This window comes from Microcebus murinus, chromosome 26, assembly GCF_040939455.1.
Source record: "Microcebus murinus isolate Inina chromosome 26, M.murinus_Inina_mat1.0, whole genome shotgun sequence".
NCBI lineage: Eukaryota > Metazoa > Chordata > Mammalia > Primates > Cheirogaleidae > Microcebus > Microcebus murinus.
The window spans coordinates 3547772-3572135 of NC_134129.1; the positions used below are offsets into that span (position 1 = coordinate 3547772).

Below are 24364 nucleotides of genomic sequence, written 5' to 3' on the forward strand. Positions count from 1 at the left end.
GACAGAGAATGATAAATTTAACCTTAAGGTAAATGCAAGCCTGAGATTTGTGCTAAGGGTCAGGAGAGAAAGGAACATTTTGCTCTGAGTCAGAATGATTGGCTCAGATGGGGCTAACTAACTTTTGTGGGGTGAGGGAGTGAGAAAGTCGTTGTAAGAAGGTAACATTCAAACTGAGACCTGGAGAATGAAAAATGACCAGCGAAGGAAAGGGGGGCATTGTAGAACGGAGGCTCTCTAAGCAGAATGAACAGCATTTCAAAGGCCTTGGGTATAAGGAGCTTGGGAATATTACAGGAAAAATAAAACTGAGCAAAAATCCCTTGAGGCTGGGCTTTGTGAGTACAGCAAAGTGACACTACTTGAGGTTGGTGGACAGGGCCACATGACCCAGCGCCTTGCAGGCCATAGCAGTGAGTGTAGTTTTAAGTGCAATGGGAAGCAATTGCAGTGTTTTGATCAGAGGAGTAGCATGACCTTCTTTGAGGTTGAAACTTCCATCTGTTCATCAAAATCCCTCTGCCTCTTCTCCCTGGGCATTTGCCCAGATTCCGTATCCCGGCCCTCTTTGCAGTTGGCTGTGAGCCCTGTAACTGGATCCTGCCCGTGGTAGTAGGTGGGAACGGTGAATACCACGACCAGGACTAGCTCTTAAAAACTTCCCAAGTGGGCTTCCTCACGCCACTTTCCCTCCTGACTGGGTGAACTTGGAGGCCCGCAGAGACGATAGAGCCACTGTCTCCCTGGGCCCCTGCATGGCTGTGTGGAGCAGAAACCCCTCCCGGCCAACCTAGACGCTTCCTGAGCCTTTATGTGAGGGAGAAAGAAGCACCTGATGTTTTGAGCTTGATCCATTTGGTTCAAACATTCTAGTTTGTCCAAATTGATAGGATAATTGGAAAGGGAAATTTTGGCTGCCATGCTATGTGAAGATGTGAGGCAGTGTAAACAGACAATAGCAGTGGCTGAAGGGAAGGTTTATTGTGATGTGGACTTGAAACATTTCAATTGAAATAGATGTTAGATAATTTTGGGTGAATAATCAACATTCCCACTGATAGTTTGGTGTGTATAGTGAGATTGTGGAGGAAGAAAGACTCTTACCTGGTTTGACCATGAACTGCGGTGTCAGTTACTTTCTGGACTTTCCATAGCATACCTTATTGAATACCTTTAGGCATGTATTTTATTTATTTGATGAGATTTAATCAAATGAGGGCATATGAACTATGTCTTTGACAATCTTTTATTTTTCTACAGTGTCTAGTACAATGCTTTATATAAGGTACATTTTTCATTAAACTTTGCTTACATTAGTAAATAAAAGGGCACACGTTCGTATTTTCTATCCATGGAGTTATTAGAGGTCATGTTACCCAGCTCTTGCCTAGTCACTAATATTGCCTCACCCTGACTTAAATTTTCTTTGATTTCTAAATGAGGTGTTTTATTGTGTTAAATTTTGTTTGACCTGTGGCCTAGTGGGGGAAAATAGCAGGGTGGGGCCTGGAATTTGAATGTTTGCCATAGAAGGTATGGGGAGATGTTTTTGATCCGCATGTGGGCTGATCCTCATTGCCTTCCCAATCACTTTCAACCCCCTTCCCCATTGCTCGGAGGTACTGACTGGGTTAGTGGCTCTATTTCTACCCAGAATCAGGAAGTCATCTGGGAGAATCATTATGATCTATGGAAAGGGCCAAGATAGAGCATCTCTATGATCCAAATGAACAATGATGAGGTGTGTGGTAACTCAACAATGAGGGGGTATGAGGAAAAGGAAGTGTTAGTGGAAATAGGAGGATGAGAGAAGAAGGAGGATGAGAGACTTTATGGAACAGGGTGACTAAATAGATTTGACACAAAGAAAAGACTGGAATAAAGATGAGTATTGAAACTCCCCACTGAAGAAGTTCAACTTATATATCAACAGACTGGTGTTTCTAAGATCAGTTCATGCCTCCTGCTACCAACAGGTGGTGTTTGTGATGGGCCTGCACATTTCAGCCTTGGGCCTGGTGCTGTTTTATTAACTTTTTATATGTTTACTGTGTTTGTATCTAGTTTGGATGTTTTTTTATGGACATTTTTAACCTATCCATGCCCAAGAAGGGAAAAAGCCATGAGTGTTGAAATTACTGATAATAAGAGATAGAAGAATATGATTAGAATGTTGAAGAAATTAAAATGAAAATTGGAAAACAGAAAATATTGGAAATTGTACTTGTAGAGGAGATGAATCCATTGACATTGAACAACTTTGAAGAGGAAAGAATTAATCATGCCACTTGTGAAAAATACTGTGTATTTCACAGTACATGAGTGGGTAAAAAGTAATTCTCAAGATGAGAAAAAAAAAAAACAACTCTGATTATTGGAGTGTCTGTCTGGGAGATCAGCATTCCTGCTGAAGGACCACTAGCCCGGGGTTCTTTTAACTGTAGGGCGGGCATTTGTTCCAGAGGGTGAGAACAAAGAAAAATGATGGAATTACTTTGGTGATGTTTTCCTGCAAGATTTGCCTCCATAGGTCCAAGGGTAATTTGTATGTGCACAGCATGAAGGTGGGCATAGAAGGGGCACGTAGAGATGCCATAGCCTTGAAGAATTCCCTGTGAGGATTATCAAGGAGAAGAAGGGAAGAGCATTCCTTGTGGTAGAAGTCAGAATAGGAAAGGGGAAAGATTTGAATGAAACAGAAAAGCTACAGTCAGAGGCATATTTGCTGAAAGCATATATGCCTTTTGGTGAGGGGTACCTCCCTTTCATTTCTCTGTTGCTCGACACCATAATGGCAGCGACATTCAACTGACAGTTGTTAATAGAAGGGTAAGAAACCCTCCCTTGCCTATCTTCCAAGAGAGCCAGTGACCTCATGTGTGAAAATAGAGAATAAGCTAAGGGCTTCAGAAAAAAAGATAAGACTTATCTCTAAATCCGACATATGTTTTCAAAATAATTACAATTTCCACACTATTATTTATTCAATTTTGTTTTCAAATGAATGTGTTAACATTTAAATAAATAATGCATATTATTGTATAATGTTTACATTTTAAATATGACCTGCAACCTCTTGACTGTATGTGGACTTGATACTTAAGGAAGAACACATTTTAGACAAAAACCAGCATTTGTCTTCAGCTCTGGTACCAGGTATAGCCCTGGGGTTTTCTGAGTAATCAAAAGATGAAAGAGAGTCAGAAAAAACTATAAATAGAGAGATGGGAGGAATTGAATATAAGGATAGGCTTTTTAGTGTGAAAGGTTACAGCTTGAGGCAGAAAAAAACATATATATCATGAAGTTAGATTAAGCTAGGACAAATATGAGTTAGTTCTTCAAACTAATAAATATTGGTAATGTAGGGTTTCCAGAAAAGATAATGAGGCTATTTAAAGACAGAGATAACTGAGTATAGCATGGAACTCCCTCCTCTCATACCGCAGTGTTAGGGAGGGAGATATAAATGAGTTAAAAAAATACTTAAGATGCATGGACAACAGCTCCATCATGGGTTATTATGGGAAATTGGAGATGTTTTTTGAGTTTCTGTGTCCTGTAAGATTTCTTTTAGAGATAAAATACTGAGTGGAATATATAAATGCACTTCTTTTTCAGTCTGATGAAATGTGTACATTGTATGATTTCCTTATTCTTACCCTATGTGAATTTTGCATCCTACCTCATGAATTTTTAAAATTCCTATCATATATGAATTTCTATCTTTTATGAATTATTGATAATAGTAGCTTAACCATTTTAAATTTATAGCCAAATGTGGAAAGAAAAAGCATAAGTTTTCACAAATTATATTCTTGCCATTTAAAAAGATGTGCTTGTGAGCTGAAGGTGATAGATATATATATTTTAAATTAATACATTTTATGCTTTCTCTAGGCTGGAATGATAAAAAGTGATAATGAAGAGTATTTCATCGAGCCCTTGGAAAGAGGTAAACAGATGGAGGAAGAAAAAGGAAGGATCCATGTTGTCTACAAGAGATCAGCAGTAGAACGGGCCCCCATAGACATGTCCAGAGACTTCCACTACAGAGGTAGGTATCTTTGGCAAAGCTTAATAATTAAATATAATTTTAAGATTTTTGAAAACAACTCTCCCATCAGTTGAGAGCATGTGATTGTCTTGTACTCTTGTATTATGTTGAGATGGCAAAAAGGATGCATATTTATAAATCATAAAACATGGCTTGCCTTTTTTAAAATGCACAGAGAGGTATGTATTATTGGTATTATTTTATTCCAGTGCATTATTATATCCTAGATATGTTTATTTATATTTTCTTTTACAAGTTTTCCATTAAAGCTATCTTTTCTCTAGCTTATGTTAAAATTTGAAAATATTTGTGCTTTCCAGAAGCATCTAACTTACGCATTATTAATGTTATTTTAAAACTTTTAAAATGAGGTATATTGGCATGGCAAAGAGTTGCATTTTGTTATAAGACTGGTGTGATAGATATATTTCAAAGTATTTATGCTATTTGACTTTAAAGTCTATTTTGCAAAACTTTTTACTATGTGGAGAAGATGAGTCAAGTATGGACCATGAAAGTTTTTCTTTTTTTCTTTTTCTTTTGAGACAAGATCTCGCTCTTTTGTCCCAGGTAGAGTGCAGTAGTGTCAGCCTAGCTCACAGCAACCAAACCCCTGGGCTCAAGCAGTCCTCCTGCCTCAGCCTCCTGAGTAACTGGGACTACAGGCATGTGCCACCATGTCTGGCTAATGGCTAATTTTTTCTTTTTGTAGAGATGGGGTCTTGCTCTCTCTCAGGCTGGTCTCGAACTCCTGAGCTCAAGCAATCCTCCCACCTTGGCCTCCCAGAGTGCTAGGATTACAGGCATGAGCCACTGCGCCCTGCTGACAATTTTCTATTTTTGAGTGTTTGTTTCAATGAATCTGAAAGTAACTTGGTATGAAGGAGATATTCTTATGAATTAGATACAGAAGTTCCCCTCACACAGAAGAAAAGAATGTTGGGAATCTCTATTTTTTGCCAAATCTAAAAAAGTCTATGCTACTTTTACCAGGACAACTTTCTTAATTAAGAATAAGGAAATTTCTCTGAGGGAAATGCCAGGGATATAAATAATTTATAATAGCAATTAATTTATAAAAGCAATAATTTGTCCTTTGAGACAAAATTCTTTTGAGATTCTTACCTAGTTACTAGTTTGATTTTCAGATGCTGCCAGCTTCCCTTAATATGCTGTATTAATTGAATAGTATCATTTAAGATAAATTTAAAGTTAACACAGCTGAAACTTTTCGAGAAATTTCTGAGTTGGGACAACAGGACTATAAATAAAAGCAGCATTATGAAATGTGTGCCTAGCTTACAGTCAGTGTAGTGTAACAGAAAGGAAATGAGCTTTGCAGTTAGAGTTGGCTGAATAATAACTCTGTAACATCAAATTATTCTGTTACCTTAGATTAGCACTTAACCTTTTTGAGACTCGATTTCTTAATCTGTGAATAAAGAATTAAAATATACTGCATAATTATATTCAGTATCAGACATATGCAAATTGCTGGGTGTAACATTCAACAATAAGTGCTTAATCAGTGCTAGCTGTTATTTTATTAACTATTAATATTAAATACCTTTGCAAAAGATATTTGCATGTTAAGAGTTTTGTTAAAGTTGAACAATTAGGCGTTGTTTGCCTTCATGTTGTGAATACGTTATTCTTATTCCTCGTTTGTGTTTTCATGTTCTAAAAGTGTCATTCTAAAATCAGAAGACTGGTTATGTCAGATGGTAAGGATAGTGCTTTTTCTGTAAGTCTTGGTTTCTAATATCCTTCAAAGAAATGGTTAAATATATTTCAGAAGAGCATAGGCCCCATGTTATTGAATTGTGCAGGGGAGCTGGAAGCCCGGTTAGCTACTGTGGCTGTCCCCCCATTCGCTTCATCTGTTATGGCTATAGTTTCATCAAGTCCTACCATACACTTTGGTCCCTGAAGGCATCTATTTCTACAAATATTAGCCCTAGTATCTTTCATTAGTCTGATATTTATAGGAAAGAAAGAAGGTTATATTTTTCTTGAAATATTATAAGTAATACCAATTGTATTTTTAGGTGATAGAATAGGAGAAGTAACTTAGTAGTCAGGGTATATCCACTTAAATGAATTGGATGGGATTAAGGACATTTGGAACATTATTACTATTTTAGGAAATGATTCAAAATATCAATTCCAGTAGCGTCAACATTAACACACTCAGTTTACAATAAGAGTTGCTTTGAAGAATGCAGACACGGAAGAGTGTTTATTTGGGTTTTCAGTCATGACGAGAAGATTGCCTTATGGTAGAAGTGGGCCACAAATTAGGGTAATACATTTTGGGAAAGTTTTCAGTGATCATAGGTCAAAGCACAAGGAGTTCCTTTAACTCTCAATTACCTTAAAACTTGAATCAAAATAAAACTATTCAGTTCTCTTAGAATGTTCCATGGTAAACTTTAATATGAGCATAATGATTTTTATTTTCTTATTTATGAAGCTCTGATTAAATTGAGTTGTGGGCGACATCAATTTACCTCCTTTTGAAAATCTTAAATTGTAACCGTGTATGTTAGAAGTGTAACTCTCTTCCCTAGGGTCAAAAGTAATTTAGATTCAGAATTTTTAAGTAGCACACTGTGGCCTTTAAATTCTTCTTTTAACTTCTTGGTCACAGCACTCACACCCAAACTTTCTCATAGACTAAATAAACTTTCCAAGTGTAAATTAAGAATGTATTTTTATAATGTATTTCATCATTCTAAAATGTAAAATTGAACAAATTCTAGGGTTAGAAAGATATATTGATTTATAAATGAAAGCTAAAGCACCATATAACATAGTACTTTTTCTGGATCACTTCAAGATGTTATTTTAGGAGACATATGAGGTCTTTCTTAATGAGTTATAGGCAGAGGAATAAAATGCATAGGCTAATACTTAGAAAGAAATGCTTCTGAGAACCGTGGTCTTCATAAATTTCTCTGACAGCAAGTCATCAGGAGGTGTTTTGATCCTAAGCAAACCATTTCTGACCCAGCAGGGTTTCACCGGTATGGCCCCAGTACATACTCCGCCGTGTTTTGCTATTTGTCACAGTGATTGCCTGCACAGTTCTTGCTTTGGCAGTTTAGCCCTTTGTATTCGCTTACTTTTTTCCTCAATTCCTTTATTCTACTCGGGATTTAATTTTTTAAATGCCCCAGATTTTACAAAGTGCGGCAGTAGAATACAAAACTGGAGTTTCTTTTCACACAAATTTATTTATTTGGATTTTTTTATATTTCAAAATATTGATACATTCAGAGAGTAATTTTAATCTCTATAATTTTTGCTAACTGTGTCGAGTCACACTCGACATCCGAGTGCAAAGGGTTAGGTCCTCAGAATTGCTGTTCGTTTTAGGTTCTGTAGTTTGAGTCAAATGCTCTACATTAAAAATCGATTAGGACCTGGGCTAGGTGAGTAGTAGTGAGATGGAGAAATGGAGCTAAATTAGATAGAAATTGAAGTAAAACTGACAAGTGTTTTGTGATGGAGAATATGCCAGGGGTGGAGAGAAAGAGACAGATAGATCAAGGCTGACTCAGAATTCTAATCTAGAAGACTAGAGAATTATCTTTCCAGAATTCAGGCATATAAAGTGAGACACAGAAATAGGCTTGGTGAAGGATGACAAGTGAGTACAATTCTGGATAGATCAAGTTAGAAAATCTATTGGAATGCTGAGTGAATGAAAAATACAGGGTGTGTTCTCATAATCGTGCCCAAGTCAGTGCGTGAGTGGCCTCATAGGCACGCTGCGGTAGGGCTGTAGAGTCAGCGTGGGAATCACGTGGGAGGTATTGGCTTGTGGATGGCTGGAATGTCTCTGCCTTCTGCTCTCTCATTCCCAACCGTGTCACGAGAATCAGAGGGTATACATACATTGCACGGAGTTGAGAATCAGAGGGTATACATACATACATTGCACGGAGGTGGGAGCCCATGAAAAATACTCGCTATGGGTGAGGCAGACACTATGTCCTCAAAAACCAAAACTAAAACCAGAAACAAAAATTATGCTTCTCCCACGTTTGAGAACCCTAAGCTGTTCCACTTGACCAAATGCAAAGCTCTATTTCCATTTCCTATCTCCTAAGAATATTCGAGTTTCCAATGAAAGTCACAGCTTTGAAACTGTTGATGATGCATCATATGGTACCATTTCAACAACAACAAAAACCTCTCAATCAGTCCCACGTATAGCAGATTCTCTTTCCTTGAGTCTTCACGGGGAAGTTGTATTGTTTTTTGCAATATGGAAGAAATATGAAGAGCTGTTAAAACTACGTTGAACTAACTAGTAAAATCACAGATGCAGTGCTCTCTTTAGAATTACTCTTTTAAGAATAAGACCTAAAGCAGTTTTACATTTGGCAGTATAAATAACGGTCTCTTCTAGTGCAGAACTGGCAGGTGCTCATAACACGTAGTGCTGCCAGTTTCTGGCAAAGGAATATCATCCTTTTCATTAAACAACAAACATAAACTTGGCATGCTTATGATTAAGAAACTAGTCTACTTCATCACGGTGGGTTAGTTTGATTTGCTGCTTCTTCTGGTTTCTGCTTTAAGGGCATTAAAAATACATCCATTTTTGGCATCTTTAGTTTGGATAAGATTATTTTATATTTGAAATTTTAACAACATGGTTAATAAAATATTAAAGGATCACGCCCACTATTAAATCATTCATTTATCTACGTTCAGATGAAAAACAAAATATACCCCTATCTATTAAGAATGTTTACATTATTATGATTGAAGAGCTTACTTTAGGCAGCCTACTTTTTAAGGGAGGGTAGCAGTACTTGTATGATGTCATTCAGCTTTTTATATTTTTAATTTAATCCCTAAGCCCTGGGCTTCTCCCCTCAAATCGCAAACTATTCATTCACCAGAAGCTTTGTGTTAAAGTAATTTTTGTAATTACTTCCTACCAGTGGGAAACAAGGACTGGTCAGCCTTTATCTCCTGGCTTCCTTTCAGGGTTTTCATTTTCCTGTAGGAACCCAAGCGCTTGTGCCGCTGGTGTGGTTGTCATGGTGCTGGGAGGCGTGTCTTTGTCCCAGGTGGGAAACAAGTAGAAGTCAGAAATGATTTAGGAGTCGCTCCTAGTTGCTGGGGAATGAGACTGTGAAACCAGAACTAGCAAAATGGGAGGACTAGTCCTTACTTTATTGATGCTAGGAACTTCCTAGGTCGAGTCCTTCACTGACGCTATAGACACACCAGCAGGTTCTGCGACCCTTTGTGTTTGGAAGTTCTCACGGCCTCTGCCCCGATCAAGGAGAGTCACTAGTGAGCTTTGTAACTCACACACACAAATCAAATGATAGAAATTAATTTTAGCAGATGTTTTCTTAGTAAATGAAGTGTGTAATATAATACTACTAAACTATTAATATTAAGATATATCAAAGCATCCAGTTTTTAGGTAGATGTTGAATTATAAATTCTTCACATCTGCATCATTTTGTCAAGGCTACTACTATTAGATTCATATGGAAACACTAATCATATTTATCAAGTTTCCTTTCAGATTGGTTTTGTGTATTTCACAATTGAGATATTTATAACAATCATGGACAAAAATGAAGCCTGTATGAAGAATGAATTATTACATAAAATAATCAGGAAGCAGAGTGAGGGTTAAAGAGCTTTCAGATGTGAAACATATGGGATAATACTGTTTACTTTTATTATTAATAAAATAACTTACTGGGCCTATTCTGTCTCTTTATGAATAAATTCAATGAAAGGAGCTTATGAGATATATAGACCAGGATTAAACGATTACAAATGGAACTCACTATTTTTTTTCAATAAAGAATTGACTAGCGCTCTGGGAGGCTGAGGTGGGTGGATTGTCTGAGCTCAGGAGTTTGAGACCAGCCTGAGCAAGAAAGAGTGAGGCCCCGTCTCTACCAAAAATAGAAAGAAATTAATTGGCCAACTAAAAATATATAGAAAAAATTAGCCGGACATGGTGGGACATGCCTGTAGTCCCAGCTACTCGGGAGGCTGAGGCAGGAGGATCACTTGAGCCCAGGAGTTTGAGGTTGCTGTGAGCTAGGCTGATGCCACGGCACTCTAGCCAGGGCAACAGAGTGAGACTCTGTCTCAAAAAATAAAAAAATAAAATAATAATAAAAAAGAATTGAATATGGAAAGGCACAGAATGTATTGAGACTTTAGAGCTTGGGATTGCTATTTAGTTATTGACGTGGCATTAATGGAGAAAATGAATTGGAAGGTTTTAGATGTACTTGAGTGACTGAAGTGAAATTGCAGGCAGTGAGCATGTGTTAGGGTAGAAAGCTAATTCAGAGAATTTGGGCCAGATCTTGATTCGTAAATGATTATCTACTCAGAAACAACTATATCAATTATTGATTCATGAGGGGGAAGTTCATACCAACAAAAAGCTTTACTAGTATTTAAAATGCATTTTCTCTTTCTGAATATAAAACATACCTTATTATCAAAATATACTTTTAGTATTTGGCTTCTTTTGTGTCAACTGCTTTTGCTTAGGAGGGATACACCTTATTTTTAATAAAGTATTTAGTATATTTTGACTTTTTCCATTCCAAGTGTGCACACTTAAACACATTTTCTAGCCTGTGCTTATTTTTTTTTTTACAGGTACAGCAATTTATAAGCTTTCATGCTAGTAAGTGGGAAGCATTTGTGTAAGAATTTGCGTATTTCTGGAGGTTTAATAATCTTGTTTCATCATTTCTCTTTATAAGTTATGTGATTTTTTTTTTAAAAAGATTATTTGCTGTAAATTAGGTGTTACTTATTTTGTTGTCATTGTTTTATTTTCCTTTGCCTGGGTCATCAGGCATTAAGTTTAAATATAAGATTTATTTATGAGAATCAAGGCTATTCATTTCTGAACATGTTCATTTGGTATTTTGCAAAGTTTTTTTTTTTGTTTGTTTTTTTGGCATGTGGTTCCCTTGTGTCCCTGTGAAGGGCTCCGGTAGGTTAATCTCAGTTCTCTCTCTCTTTGTGGGATCCTTCCACCTCCGCCTCTCCTCTGCTGAGCTGCTTTCGAGTATGTGGGGTGGGAGGCTGATGGTATATGTTGAAGAGAAATGGAACAATAGGGAAAAATAGGTGTGGCCCAGAAACAATATTTTCATTGAAAATTGCTTGAGTTTACATTATGAGAACTAAAATGTGAATTAAAATCTGAGGACTACACTTAGGCCAAAATAAATGCTGCTTTAATTAATAATTCTATAAGCAGAGTGGAATAGTTGGTTTTGTTCTTTGTAGCTACCAGCAATTTTACTCTAAGTTTCAGCTATAATGTATCTGATCTAAATATCTAAATTAAAAAATCTGTAGTGGAATTTCTTGAATTTGGAACTACATGTTGGAAAGATTTGTTTTAGGAAATATTAGAGCAATTTCCCTCAATAAGGTTGTATAGAGGTTACTGTAGACAACTGATTATGTACAGCATATTCCTATATCACTTTCAGCAGCTTACTAAGTATCTGAAAAAAATATTTGACAGATCTAAATGAAGCATTAGAAAAAATTTTTTTTGTATCTTTCAGAATGATCACAACCAGGCCGGGTGTGGTGGCTCACATCTGTAATCCTAGCACTCTGGGAGGCTGAGGCGGGCAGATTGCTCGAGGTCAGGTGTTCAAAACCAGCCTGAGCAAGAGCGAGACCCTGTATCTACTCTAAATAGAAAGAAATTAATTGGCCAACTACTATATATATAGAAAAAATTAGCCGGGCATGATGGCGCATGCCTGTAGTCCCAGCTACTTGGGAGGCTGAGGCAGGAGGATCGCTTGAGCCCAGGAGTTTGAGGTTGCTGTGAGCTAGGCTGATGCCACGGCACTCTAGCCTGGGCAACAGAGTGAGACTCTGTCTCACAAAAAAAAAAAAAGAATGATTATAACCACCTATATGCTGCCACATTAACTTGTTCGATACTTTTGTCCTGAAGTATTTATTTGTTCCTTATTTCAGATCTCTGACTGATAATATAAAGCATTCCAAGCCTTTGTGTATATTCTTTTTCACAGGACAGTCTTTAGTTCTAAGTATTTTTCATCCACTTCCTATGGAAGGCATTGGTTCTCTCCAGTGTGCTTTACAAATTGCCTTGTTTTCTTTAAATGTTAAGTCTGTGTGGTACTCAGACATTTTGCTAAGTTCAGTCCTCTGTGTCAGCACTTTGGCAGGTTATGTTGTCAGTTTGTAAGTTTTGTATGTTTTACCCATGTGCTACGGGGATAAAAGCAAATCTCAGCCTCAAAGATCCTTGTCTCCCCAAAAGGTGAAACAAGTGAGTGATGAACAGAGATTTTCTGTGTGTTCTGTGCTGCGATACTCGTACTAATAAAACGCCACTAATCAGTCTTCTACTAATGGAAGTTACGACATTAGAACCACTTTTAACTTCCTCGTTCCCAATTTTGCATGATATATAGGCAAAGCCAATATGGGAATCTGATGCAGATAAATATTATCTTTCCTCATTTCAAGAGCCTGGTCTTGGCTTGTGAGTCTAGTGGGCAGTTGGGGAAATGATTGCTAGCTGTAGTAGATGGGCCTCTCTATTTATGTTTAAAGGAAGTAGAATTAAGTTACTCAGGCTGGAATATATTGCTTTTGTCTTCTTCAACATCCCTTTCTCTTCTGTGATGACCTAGCATTTAAAAAAATCGGTAGAAGCATCTGTATTGTGTACTAGGGTTGCTATGTCCAAGTTCCCCTGGGCATCTTTTCATCACTCGCCAGCACTCTTTCTCTTACATTTTTGGAAGAAATGTTCTAAAATGCCGTCATCAGACTTAGAAAAATTATTAATGAACGTTTAGGATATGATACACATAGGGGTTATTTTTATAGATTTGCAATTTGAAGTGTGGACATTAGACAAAATAACTATTACAGAAATCACCCAGATTTTTATCATTGAGCAAAAGCCTCATCTTCTTTGGATTTGTCATCTTTCTTAATTAATTATGTGTTCCCCATTATTTTGAGACTCAGGACCTTGATGTTCCTAAGCCTAACTCGCAGTGTGCACGAGGGCATCGTCCATCTCCATTTCTTCGTTTCATGGCCTCACAGCAACTATGATAAAGCAACTCAGATAGTTTGAATTAACTTCAAGTTTTGTATTCCTAATAGTAAGTGGGAAGCCAAGAATTTAAGTAGGAACTACAGAAATGCACATTCTCTTATTAATAATGTTGGTTACATTGGGGTACGTGTTAATCCTTTACAAATGTTCATGGAGAAAACAAACAGGGAAAAAGAAGCCCAGGTGTACTAAAATCTAGAATGCATCACATTTCTATTGTGCGTTAAATCCACCCATGTCAGCCACAGTCTGGGCTGCTTTGGCTGGTTGAACAGGCACCCTGGCCTGATAATCCTTTCCTGCCTGGTTTCTGCTGGCGCTGCTGGCCTTTGCTGCCAACTTGACTAGAATCTGCTCTCAGTAATGCAGCAGGCCCCCCGAGTTCTGGCTGGGATTCCAATGTATCCAGCCCATACAGCCCACTCGCAGCATCTGCCGTGGGACCACCCTGACCCTGGGTCGCAGCCCTCTCTGGCAGGCTGCCCAGGAGCTCTAGATGTTGCTGTTTTTGCTGCACAGCGACTGAGGGGGTCACCACCTCTCTGGCTGCGACCAGATTGCTGTCCTAGCAGCGTGTGACATGTTCCCCAGGCAGGATCTTCAAAATAGAGCAGAACGAAAGGATTTGGCCCTCACAGTTCCTCAATGATTTGCATGTTTTAACCCCTTGCATCCAGACTTTTATACACAAATTAAAGGACATATCCCTAGCCCTTTAATCTGTGTGTAAAAGTCCTGCATGTTTTAATCCTTTATGTTTAATCCCATCTCTGCATACCTGAGACTTGGCCTTGAAGGAAGCTGGGAAGGAATTAGAACCACTGTCTCTCCATTCCTGTCTGTTTCCTCACCCCAGAAGCAGCCTAAAATCAAACGGCCTCGGTTTATCTTTTCCTTCCTCTAATTAAATGTGTTTTCTTCACCACTCCAGTTTATGATGGTTAAGACTTTCTCTACACAAAATGAAAACAAAAACAAACAAAACCTTTGTGATCTGGTCTCCAGACCCACCAATGATATGTTTTGTGAGAACTAAGAGTATTTAGAAAATCCTTTCTCTCCTCATAAGTCTAGTTTACAAATCTATTTTCCTTTGAAAAATGTTCATTGAATTCCAGAAACTGAAGATTGAGTCTCTTTATGCTATTTTTTATTGTGCTAAGAAGACTTGAACGTAAGCTCTACCCTGAATAATTTTTTCAGTGTATAATTCAATATTAACTACAGCACAGCGTTGTACAGAAGATCTCTAGAACTTTATCATCTTGCATAACTGAGATTGTATGTCTGTTTTTTTTTTTTTTTTGTATGTCTGTTGAAAAGCAACTCCTTATTTTCCCTTCCTGCCAGTCCCCAGCAATCAGCATTTTATTCTCTGATTCTATATGTTTGGCTATTTTAGATACCTCTTATAGTCTTTTTCCATATGTGACTGTCTTGTTTCACTTAGAATAATGACCTTAAGGTTCATCCATGTTAACATATAATACAGGATTTCCCTGTTTTGTAAGGCTGAATAATATTCCCTTGTATGCACATACTATGTTTTCTTTATCCATTCATCCATCAATGAACATTTAAGTTGTTTCCATATCTTAGATATTGTGAATAATAGTGAACATCAAAGTGCGAATATTTCTTTGAGATCCTGATTGCGATTCTTTTGGATATATACCCTGAAGTGAGATTGCTAAATCATATGGTAGTTCTATTTTTAATATTTTGAGGAACCTCCATACTGTTTTCTATAGGATCTGCGCCATTGTACATTCCTATCAGCAGTGTATAAGGGTTCCCTTTTCTCCACATCTCACCAATACTGGTTATCTTTAGTCTTTCTTATGATAGTTATTCTAACAGGTGTGATGTGATATTTCACTGTGGTTTTGATTTGCATTTCCCTGACGATTAGTGAGGTTGAGTATCTTTTCATGTATCTATTCGTCAATTATATATTTTCTTTAAAGAAATGTCTATTCAACTTCTTCGCCCATTCTTTAATTGTGTTCTTTTGCTTTTTTGCTATTGAATTGAAGGAGTTCCTTTTGTATTTTGGATATTAACATCACATCAGATGAATGCTTTGAAAATATTTTCTTCCATTCCATAGGTTGCCTCTTCACTCTGTTATAATAATTATTCCCTTTGCTGCACAGAAGCTTTTTAGTTTGATGTAGACCCACTAGTCTATTTTTGCTTTTGTTGCCTGTGCTTTGGGATTATATCCAAAAACTCACTGTGAAGACTAATATCATGAACCTTTTTCCTATGCTTTCTTTTAGGAGTTGTACAGTTTAAGTTCTTAAATGTAAGTCTTTAATCCATTTTGGATTATAAAATAAAGGTCCAATTTTATTCTTTTGCATGTGGATATCCAGTTTCCTCAATATGGTTTGTTGAAGAGACAATCCTTTCTCCATTATGTGTTCTTGGCTTCCGGTGGTAGACAAGTTGACCATATATGCATGGGTTTATTTACAGGCTGTCTGTTCTGTTCGATTAGTCTGTACATCTGTTTTTATGCCAGTACTATATTGTTTTCCTCACCATAGCTTTGCCATAGATTCTGAAATCAGATAGTGTGGTTCCTTTAGCTTTGTTCTTCTTTGTCAAAGTTGTTATGGCTATTCAGGATCCTTTGTGTTTTCACAGGAATTTTATGATTATTTTTTCTATTTCCATAAAAAATGCCACTGGGATTTTGATAGGGATTGCATAGAATCTGCAGATTGCTTTGTGTAGGTAGTACAGACATTTTAACAATATTAAGTCTTCTAATGCATGAAGATGGGATGTCTTTCTATTTACTTGTGTCTTCTTTATTCTTGATGCCAGAATCCTAGTGTGCAGTAGTCTTCTTCCCTTCCCTTTCCTCTCCATTTACTCCAGACCTCCCAGGCAGTTCTTAGAAATGCTTAGTAAGCAGGTCATCTGTATACAAAGTCAGGGAGGCATAAACATTATATTTTCTGAAATTATCCGCATTATACAAGTTCTCATATTTGTGTGGTCAACATTGTTGTACCTTCATATTATTGTAGTTGTAGAAACTGTATGTGTCAGAGAATTGTTGTAAGGGCTCTTATCGGAATCTTTTTCTTTTCGCATTTTTTATCTGTAATTTGAGACGAAGAATGATACTCTGTTAAATTTAAAATAACATAAAACATGGTTAAGAATGCAATTAATGCTAGAAAAAATAAATTTTCATCTATATAACTTAAGCACACTTTGCCACCTGATTTTTAACCTAATGCACATTACAAATATAGCTTTGACATCTGAGTATCTAGGAGAACCTTGGGATTTTGAGTTTTCTAATGTCTATGTGTCTAAATTTGGGACCTTAGTACTACTTGACTATTATTTTCTTTTCTATTTAATATTTGCAAATATAGAGTTTTGACCCAAATTTCACAGAATTTTAAGTATGATTAAAGGAGAAATTGAAATCATTTTCTTTGTGCATATAGAAACATGATGTTTTATTTATGATATTATTAAAACTACCAAAGGATATTTATGCATATCAGAGAATACATATTATTAATATAGTTACCTTGAAGCCATCTACTTACTTTTGCAGATTTTCTAACTTTTTTTCCAGATATAGAAAAGTGACAGAGGTACCATGTCCAGGCCTCCTTTAGTACAAATAGGGAGATCATCTGTTTTAGTCTTCTTCAATTCTTGGCAATAAAAAAGGAAAAATTAAGACCAATCATGATGGCAGTTCCTTACCTTAGGTACCCAGATCCAGTGACTAGAGCTTAGAGAACAGTTCGGATGTGATATACAGTAAAAAGACTCATAAACTAATGGGAATGAGAAACCCTAAATGCTCAGTGCTTAGTCCCTTGAGAATATCTGTTGTATTTCTAGATGTAGGGACCTAAAAATAAGACTTAGGTATAAGCGATTATTTCAGAAAATATATGTTGATTAATGTAAGAACATGTTGCATCAAGATGAGATCACATATATTCTCTGTTTACCCCTTTTCCTCCCCACCCCGCTCCAGACCATAATGGACATTCCTGTGAAAGGTGTTTCATAGCCAAAGGAAGACAGGCCAACTGTGTTAAATTTCTTAGAATAAAGTTAGCCAAAGATATCTTGTAAAAACAGACTCAAATATTTGAATTTGATCTCCTGAGCCGGTTTTAAAATTAGATCTCCAATTTGGGTCTTTATAACAATAAAGAAATAATAAATCTAAGCACTGACTTTTTTTGATACAAGACTATCTAACATATATCTTTTTAGTGATCTTTATTATTTCCTAGCTCTCAGAGAAGGAAAAAAAGAGCTTATATGTTTTGGCAAATTTACAAGAAAACTAAAACAGTTATCAGAGATGTGATGGGAATCCATGGTTTATGCTTTTAAAACCTGTGAAGACATCATATTAAATTACTAATGGTAATTTTTAGACAAACACTTAGGGTATTATTGATGGAGATACATTATTATTATCATTCGTCTATTGAATGCTTAGTATGTCCTCTCATATGAAATAGTATAGTATACTTAAGTAGAGATTGGTTAAGAGCATACAATTAAAACCAAATCATTGTGCAATTAGCATTATAATAGATGATCTAGAAAATATATGATGACTTTATAATATTATAAATAATCAACACCCATCTTTCTTTGAGCATGTGGTTTATGGTATGTTTTTATCATAGTATCACTTATTTTTCAACCCTTTGTATCACACAGAGGTTCTCTGTGTATTTCTACTTTCAGCTTTTAGGTAATTGCTGTTCAACAGAATTTTCTGTGATGATGAAAATGATCTACATCAATGCTATTCAGTAAATCCAGTAGCCACTAGTCATGTGTAGCTATTGAGATCGAAGAACTGAATTTTTAATTTTATTTAATTTTAATTTATTTCAATTTAAATAGCTCTTGTAGGATTTGCACCACGGTATATACAGTTTGCTAAGTTCCTTTAGAAGCCTCATTTCATTTGAGTCTCCCAAGCATTATATGACAAAAATAGGTAGGATTATTCAAAATTTTTCTTTTTGTTCAACATTGCTTGTACAGGGTCTAGGACAGAGTATGTCTTTAATAAATACTGATTGAACAAATGAATTATTGAGTGATTCTGATACTCAAAAATGGTAAGTACATGCCCAAGGAAAATAATTCAAAATTTTTTCCCACACTCTTGATTTGAGGATAAAGTACAAGATTTGCAAGTACATTTAAAACTGAACAAAGGAGCTTTCGACTGAAAATTTTCAGGAAGGTCAAAAAGGAAATAGGACAGTGTGACTTAGAGAAAGACCCAAAGGTTCAAAGATAAGGAAGACAATGTGAAAGAGCACTTATCACCTGTCGTGTCTGGTATCGAACCTAGACTGTGAGGACGTCCTGGTGGTGATCGGGGTGGTGTTGGAGGGCGTGACTGAATGGAACTCAGGCGTGGAACGCACAGCACAGAGAACATTGTTTGTGGGTCCCCCAGGCTCACGATCTGGGGCTTGCTTTCCTGGTCACTATGGCATCTGTCACAGTCTCTCTCTCTTTTATTCTCAAGTCGTTTATTTTTCATCTTAAGAACTTCATGACGATGTGCATGAGTCTCATGGATGATGTAGGACTTCTCTGTCTTCACAAATAATTGACTGTGATTTGGGCCCTTTTGCCTTTGTAGATACTTTTATTTTTCCTCACCGCTGTTGCCACACTTCTCTGAAGAACATATTTTCTTTTGTCCCCTTCTTCTTGTCGCCATCTCTTATCCAGCCCCCCTCAGTGTGGCTCTCATCCTCAGCACCTGATGTACATAGATCTCCCCAGAGACTTAAAAATTTTAACAGTGTTTTCTTCTCAAAACCCATTTTCTTGGACTTCTTGGTGACATTTCATAGCACATTGTTTCTTTGTGTTTTGTCCTTTTGTCGTCTGCCACTCTCAAGGAAGCCCCCCTCTCCTTCCCTCTCTTCGCTCAGTTGTTTGGGGTCTCCTTTCGTCTCCTTTAGTAGTAAAGTTTTCCTCAGCTTCAGTTGTATCCTACATAGTTTCAAAAGGGATGCTTAGTTTTATGGCTTCAGGTGCCACGTTCATTCAGTATCCGTAGCCTTTTCTGCTAGGGATTTTGTAGCCAGACAGACCTGGGTTCACATAAACCGCTCTGCTGTTGGCTGGCTCTGTCACCTTAGGCACTTTGGAAAGCTGCTTCAGCTAACTCCGCCTCGCATCAAACTGAAAGTCTGCTGACCTCAAGATGCTGTTAATGACATGGCGCCCTACACAAGATGAGCAGTCACCTCGTTAGCTCTCTCCTGTTACCTTCTCCTTCCCTTTTCCTGTTTCACCACTCCCAAAGCTATAGTTTATATCCTTATGGTCTCCGAAAAAGCCAGTGAATGCCAGGTTAGGAAGAATGTTACTTTACAAGTTTGAAAAAAACGTACTCGCAGAAGTTATATACTCTGATAATGTATTTTAGAAAGATATGTGTTCCATCCACGTGGGGGTAGAATACACCTGTTGGGTGCAGGATAGAGAGGGTGACGGAGTGGGGGCGGGGGCACAGCTTGGAGTGCGCTGCAGCAGTCTGGTGAGGAGTGATTAAGTCATCCCTGGGCCAACTCCAGTGTGAAAAGAGAGGGGTAGGTTTGGCTGAGCACATTTTAAGAAGCAGAGCAGAGCATTTTTATAGGGCCACTTTGATGTGAGGCTGCTTATGATTATTATAACCGTCATTATGACATTTTTAACTTTTAAATTTTAAAGTAATAAGCACAACAGAATTCCTTAGGCCATCCCTGTCTCTTACCCAATCTCTAAGCATAGGATTCAGAGATAAAGGTTCTTGATTATACATATTAGTAGTTTTTTTAATCCAAAGAGCATAATTTTTAAAATTTATTTTTGGAATCATTAAATCATAATTGTAAACATCCCAACACAGTGTGCTTCAAAAGTAATAGCAGGTGTCCATATTCATGGAAGTGAGAGAGGGTGACCCCTGCTTAGATGCACGTTTGGGATGTAGTTAAACTCTCCCGATTCTCTCCCGATTCTTCTGCTTGCTATTGCTTCTGTAAACCTACTCGATACTGTCCTGTGCATCTGCAGTCTCTTCTTGTCACCTCCAGTTAGTGTTCATTGTCTAGCTCATGTCACTTCTTTTTCCCCTTGAAAATGTATTTTCCCCTTGAAATCCTATAGTTCTTATATGTCCTTATTTATACTTTGTCCTATTCCATATTATAATGAGTTATTTCATGTTTTTGCTCCTTAATTCATTGAAATCTGATTTTCAACTCCTGCTATCTCATTTATTTGCAAAATAAATAACAAAACTCTGATGAGAAAGCAATGCCGATAGACTTTGCTTTTTCCTTACCTGACCTCTCTGTAAGGTCCCCAGAGTGACCTCTGACCCAGCCTGTCCAACACTGAGCTTGTCTCTAACCGTCCACCAATTCCTGAAGTGCTCCTTGCTTTCGCTCTTGTATCCCGGAGTCAGTGAATGGTACCAACATCCGCCCAGTTGACTCCTCTGACTTTTGTAACCCTTACCTAGTTGGTAAGCGGGCCATACCCATTTTACACCCAGATAGCTCTCAAAAAGCCCCCTCAGGCTCTGTTGTTTCTATTTTTGTTCATAGCCTAATAATTTTTTATTTCAAATACTTCAGCAGCCTTCAGACTATTCTCATATTTGTATCTCATTCTTTCGTCTAAAATTTCTCAGTGGTTCCCCACTCCCTATTGGATAAAATATAAATTTTTTTTTTAGCATTGTCCTCCATTTCCTGGAACCTCCCTATTTTATCTTATTATTCATTCATGACTCCCACTCCCCACTATAAAATCTTTAGTTTGACTCTACTGAACTCTAAATTCCCTGAACACATTTTTTTTCCATCTTGCCTCCTTGGTCATTATACATGCTAGACTGCAGCTCTGTTTTTATTAGAATGGTGGAATATATTCCTATATTTTACTTTACTTGGCAAACACTAGACTATCTTTTTGAAGAGAGAATAAATGTCTACCTGAAAGGTGGAGATAGTAATACTTGTCTCATAGCTGAGAACAAAAGGATATCATGCATTTAAATTCATGGTACATATGGTTTGCTTATTTTAAATCATATCCACCCTTCACTTTTTCTAGCCTTGTATAATATTGTATATATATTATATAATATTGTATATAAATACTATATATTGTATATTGTATATACAATATCTGTATACAATATATATTGTGTATATATACTGTATATGTATATAGTATACATATGTATACATCTGTATACATATGTATACATACTATATATGTATACATATATAGTATATATATAATATATTATATAATATTGTATATATATAATGTATAACATTAACCTTGTGTAATATTCTCATTTGAGAATAAAAATAAAAATTTATTGCCCTTCAAGTTGTTTGTTTATAATAATTTAAAGGAGAGCTATTGTTCATAAGTAATAGTCTATATAATTGAAGAAGAGCATGCTGTAAGACAGGTAGAGGGGAAAATTATAAAGTGCTTTGAGAAACCAGTCTCTTAAGAAAACTATTATTTTACATAAATACTTTTCAGAAAAACCTGGATAGATTTTTTTTCTAGTGAAACTGTGGTCTGTAAAACAAAATTTCTTCATCTGCAAGGGTATCAGGAAGTCTGCAAACTCCTTGAGTTTATGTACATAATTTTCTATGTGTGTAGATATTTGAGTTGCCTCTTCTCTCTTGTAAAGCTTTCATAGCTTTTAAAAGATTTTCAAAGGGGCCTATAATTTAAAAAATTTGGGGGAATAACTGTCTTCAAACTATTTACTGTTCTTCGGATAATTGAATTTGCTTTTTTTAAAGCCAATATGTGCACATGTATTGGGGACTAAAGGGTTGATAAACGGCTTTTATTCATGTCGTGCCATTTATTGCCTACCGAACTGCTGAACTTCTAATGTCAGCATATTAATTGAATAACATTCATGTATTTGATAAAAAGGTATAATGTTTTGTTCTCCTTTTAAGTATATAGGTAAACTACTCTAGTGCAGAAGTATTTACTAGCTGAAGTTACACATGTGTTTTGGCAAGGGAAACATGCCCCATTATGATTTCTTTTGAATGATGCAGAAGATAAAGAGAAATACACCACTTCCAGCGAGTAGGATACTTTGTATTTGAAGATTTAGGAAATGTGGGCTGCCAAAATGGGAATATTGTGGGTGAGGAGATCTTATCTTCATTACTTGAGCCAACAGTGGGCTCAGAAGCAATGGCGTCATTGTGGCCCCACTGACTTCAGAATTCAGGCCGGGGACAGCAGCCTGTGAGCTCAGACAGCGTCTTTGTCAGACACGGGGTGGAAGGAAGACACAAAGAGCTTCCCGGTGAGTCATGGCAGGCTTCGCGACTCCCTTCTTGGCCTTTGTGAAAACACATGACTGGGCTTGTAGGAGATTAACCCCTTAACATTGCCGCGAAAAATTAAAGAGATGCAAAGCAGCGCCGTCCCTTTTCTTTCCTCTCCGTTGTGAATTCGGTATTCTGGTGGGCAGTGGATTATGCCGAGTTCCCTCGGAGAGGCCGGGGCAGTCAATGGCGCCTGTGAATGGGGCTTCTGAAGGGCTCGGTTGTGGGTTTTCTTGGGCTTTCACTGTTCTTTATAGCATTATTCCTCTGAAAGAGTTCCCTCTAAGAGTGGGGTCAGTCTAGAGACCTCTATAGTGCTTGGAGTAATCCATCCTTTAATCTCTTCCTTCCTGTGGGAAAATCAGCGTAGAAAAAAAAAGAGTAAGCTGGTATTTACATCAAGATATAGACTCTTTAGATGGTTAGCTTTTAATTTACTACTGTCCTTCGCATGAACATAGCTTATTTCAAATTCAGTTCCTTAAAAAAAGAATCCACAAATGCAATACACAATTTGTGCTGATAATTTCATGTAGTCATAAAGAGGCTGAAGAGTCGTGGCTCTTAATCAGGTAGGTTGATTCCTACCTGGATTATCATTTCATGAATCCAGCAGGTATTATATATTTTTAAAAATAAGTCTACACTCTTTTATTGTTGGAATGAGATGAATGATCTCTACATCTTTTCCATTTTCCTGGTTCTGACTTTATTTACATATTCCGTATATGGAAAGGATTGATTATGAATGTCATCATTATATAGCAAAATATTGTGTTTGGGGCTAACAAGATTTAGTTCTTGACTTTTAATGACAAAATTGATAACAGTGATAGCACAAATAATGATCTCCTTTGAGAATGGGATAGTATTGGGATATAGTATGGTGAGGGAAGATTTTTGCTGTTTTTTTAATGTGTGATTTTTAAAAATTCAATCATGTATTTATGTATTATTTGCATATTTAAAAAAAATTCAAATAATAAAGAAGAAATTTATTATTCTAAGAGAAATAGTGAGGATTTTGGTCCAGGTTCACTTATCTATTCTGGTTCCAGGTTTATAAAGATAGTATCTCATAGCAGGTTCCAATTCCAATCTAAAAACTCCATATCACAAGGAAGTAGGTAAGGAAATGGAGATTAATATTTCTGTTGCAAAATACCTGATGGATAGAGGAAGAATGTTTATTAGGCACACTCTTTTGCAGACACAGGGTGCATCAAAATTTCCTTCCTAGTTCCTGTTAGAACTAGGAGTTAGCTGCCTCCAATTGTCTTTGAAATGACTTCAAGTAAAAAATGAATGAATAAATAAATTGGTTTTAGGCAAAGAGGTTAAAGGAAGAATTTACACTTCTTTATCTCCTTGGCCTCTCTTCTATTCTTTTTTAGAACTGGTCTTGAAGAAACCAGTGGTGTTCCTTAAATCTAGCTGAAGTCTTACCCTGGTGCCTCGTCTAAGAGACAGTGGCAGCTGCCTATCTCAGGGAGACTCGTGAAATCCGAGCAGGACAGCACAGTGGAGAGGGCCCTGGTCTCTAGGAGTCAGGGAGTATGACTCCTGGTTCTCGTTCCGCCATTAGCAGTGAGATTAAGGGGCTCCTTCTCTCTCGTGTTTGCAGACAGTGTCCGGGTAGACATGTTGAGTTTTAAGCTCCTCGAAGCTTCTTTATGCTCACGGTGTGCTCAGCATGGGGCCTGGCACACCTGGAACACATAATATAGTTCTTGAGTGAAAGAGTGAAAA

The 24364-nt window shown here is 37.0% G+C and overlaps 1 protein-coding gene across 1 annotated transcript in view; it reads left to right on the plus strand.

Annotated features, from left to right (window-relative positions):
- Window positions 1-24364, plus strand: part of ADAMTS3 (ADAM metallopeptidase with thrombospondin type 1 motif 3) — a 211352-nt gene that overhangs the window by 93936 nt on the left and 93052 nt on the right. The window contains exon 4 of the mRNA XM_012745054.3: window positions 3901-4057. Within this exon, the coding sequence (XP_012600508.3) occupies window positions 3901-4057 (157 nt within the window). The remainder of the gene's footprint in view (window positions 1-3900; window positions 4058-24364) is intronic.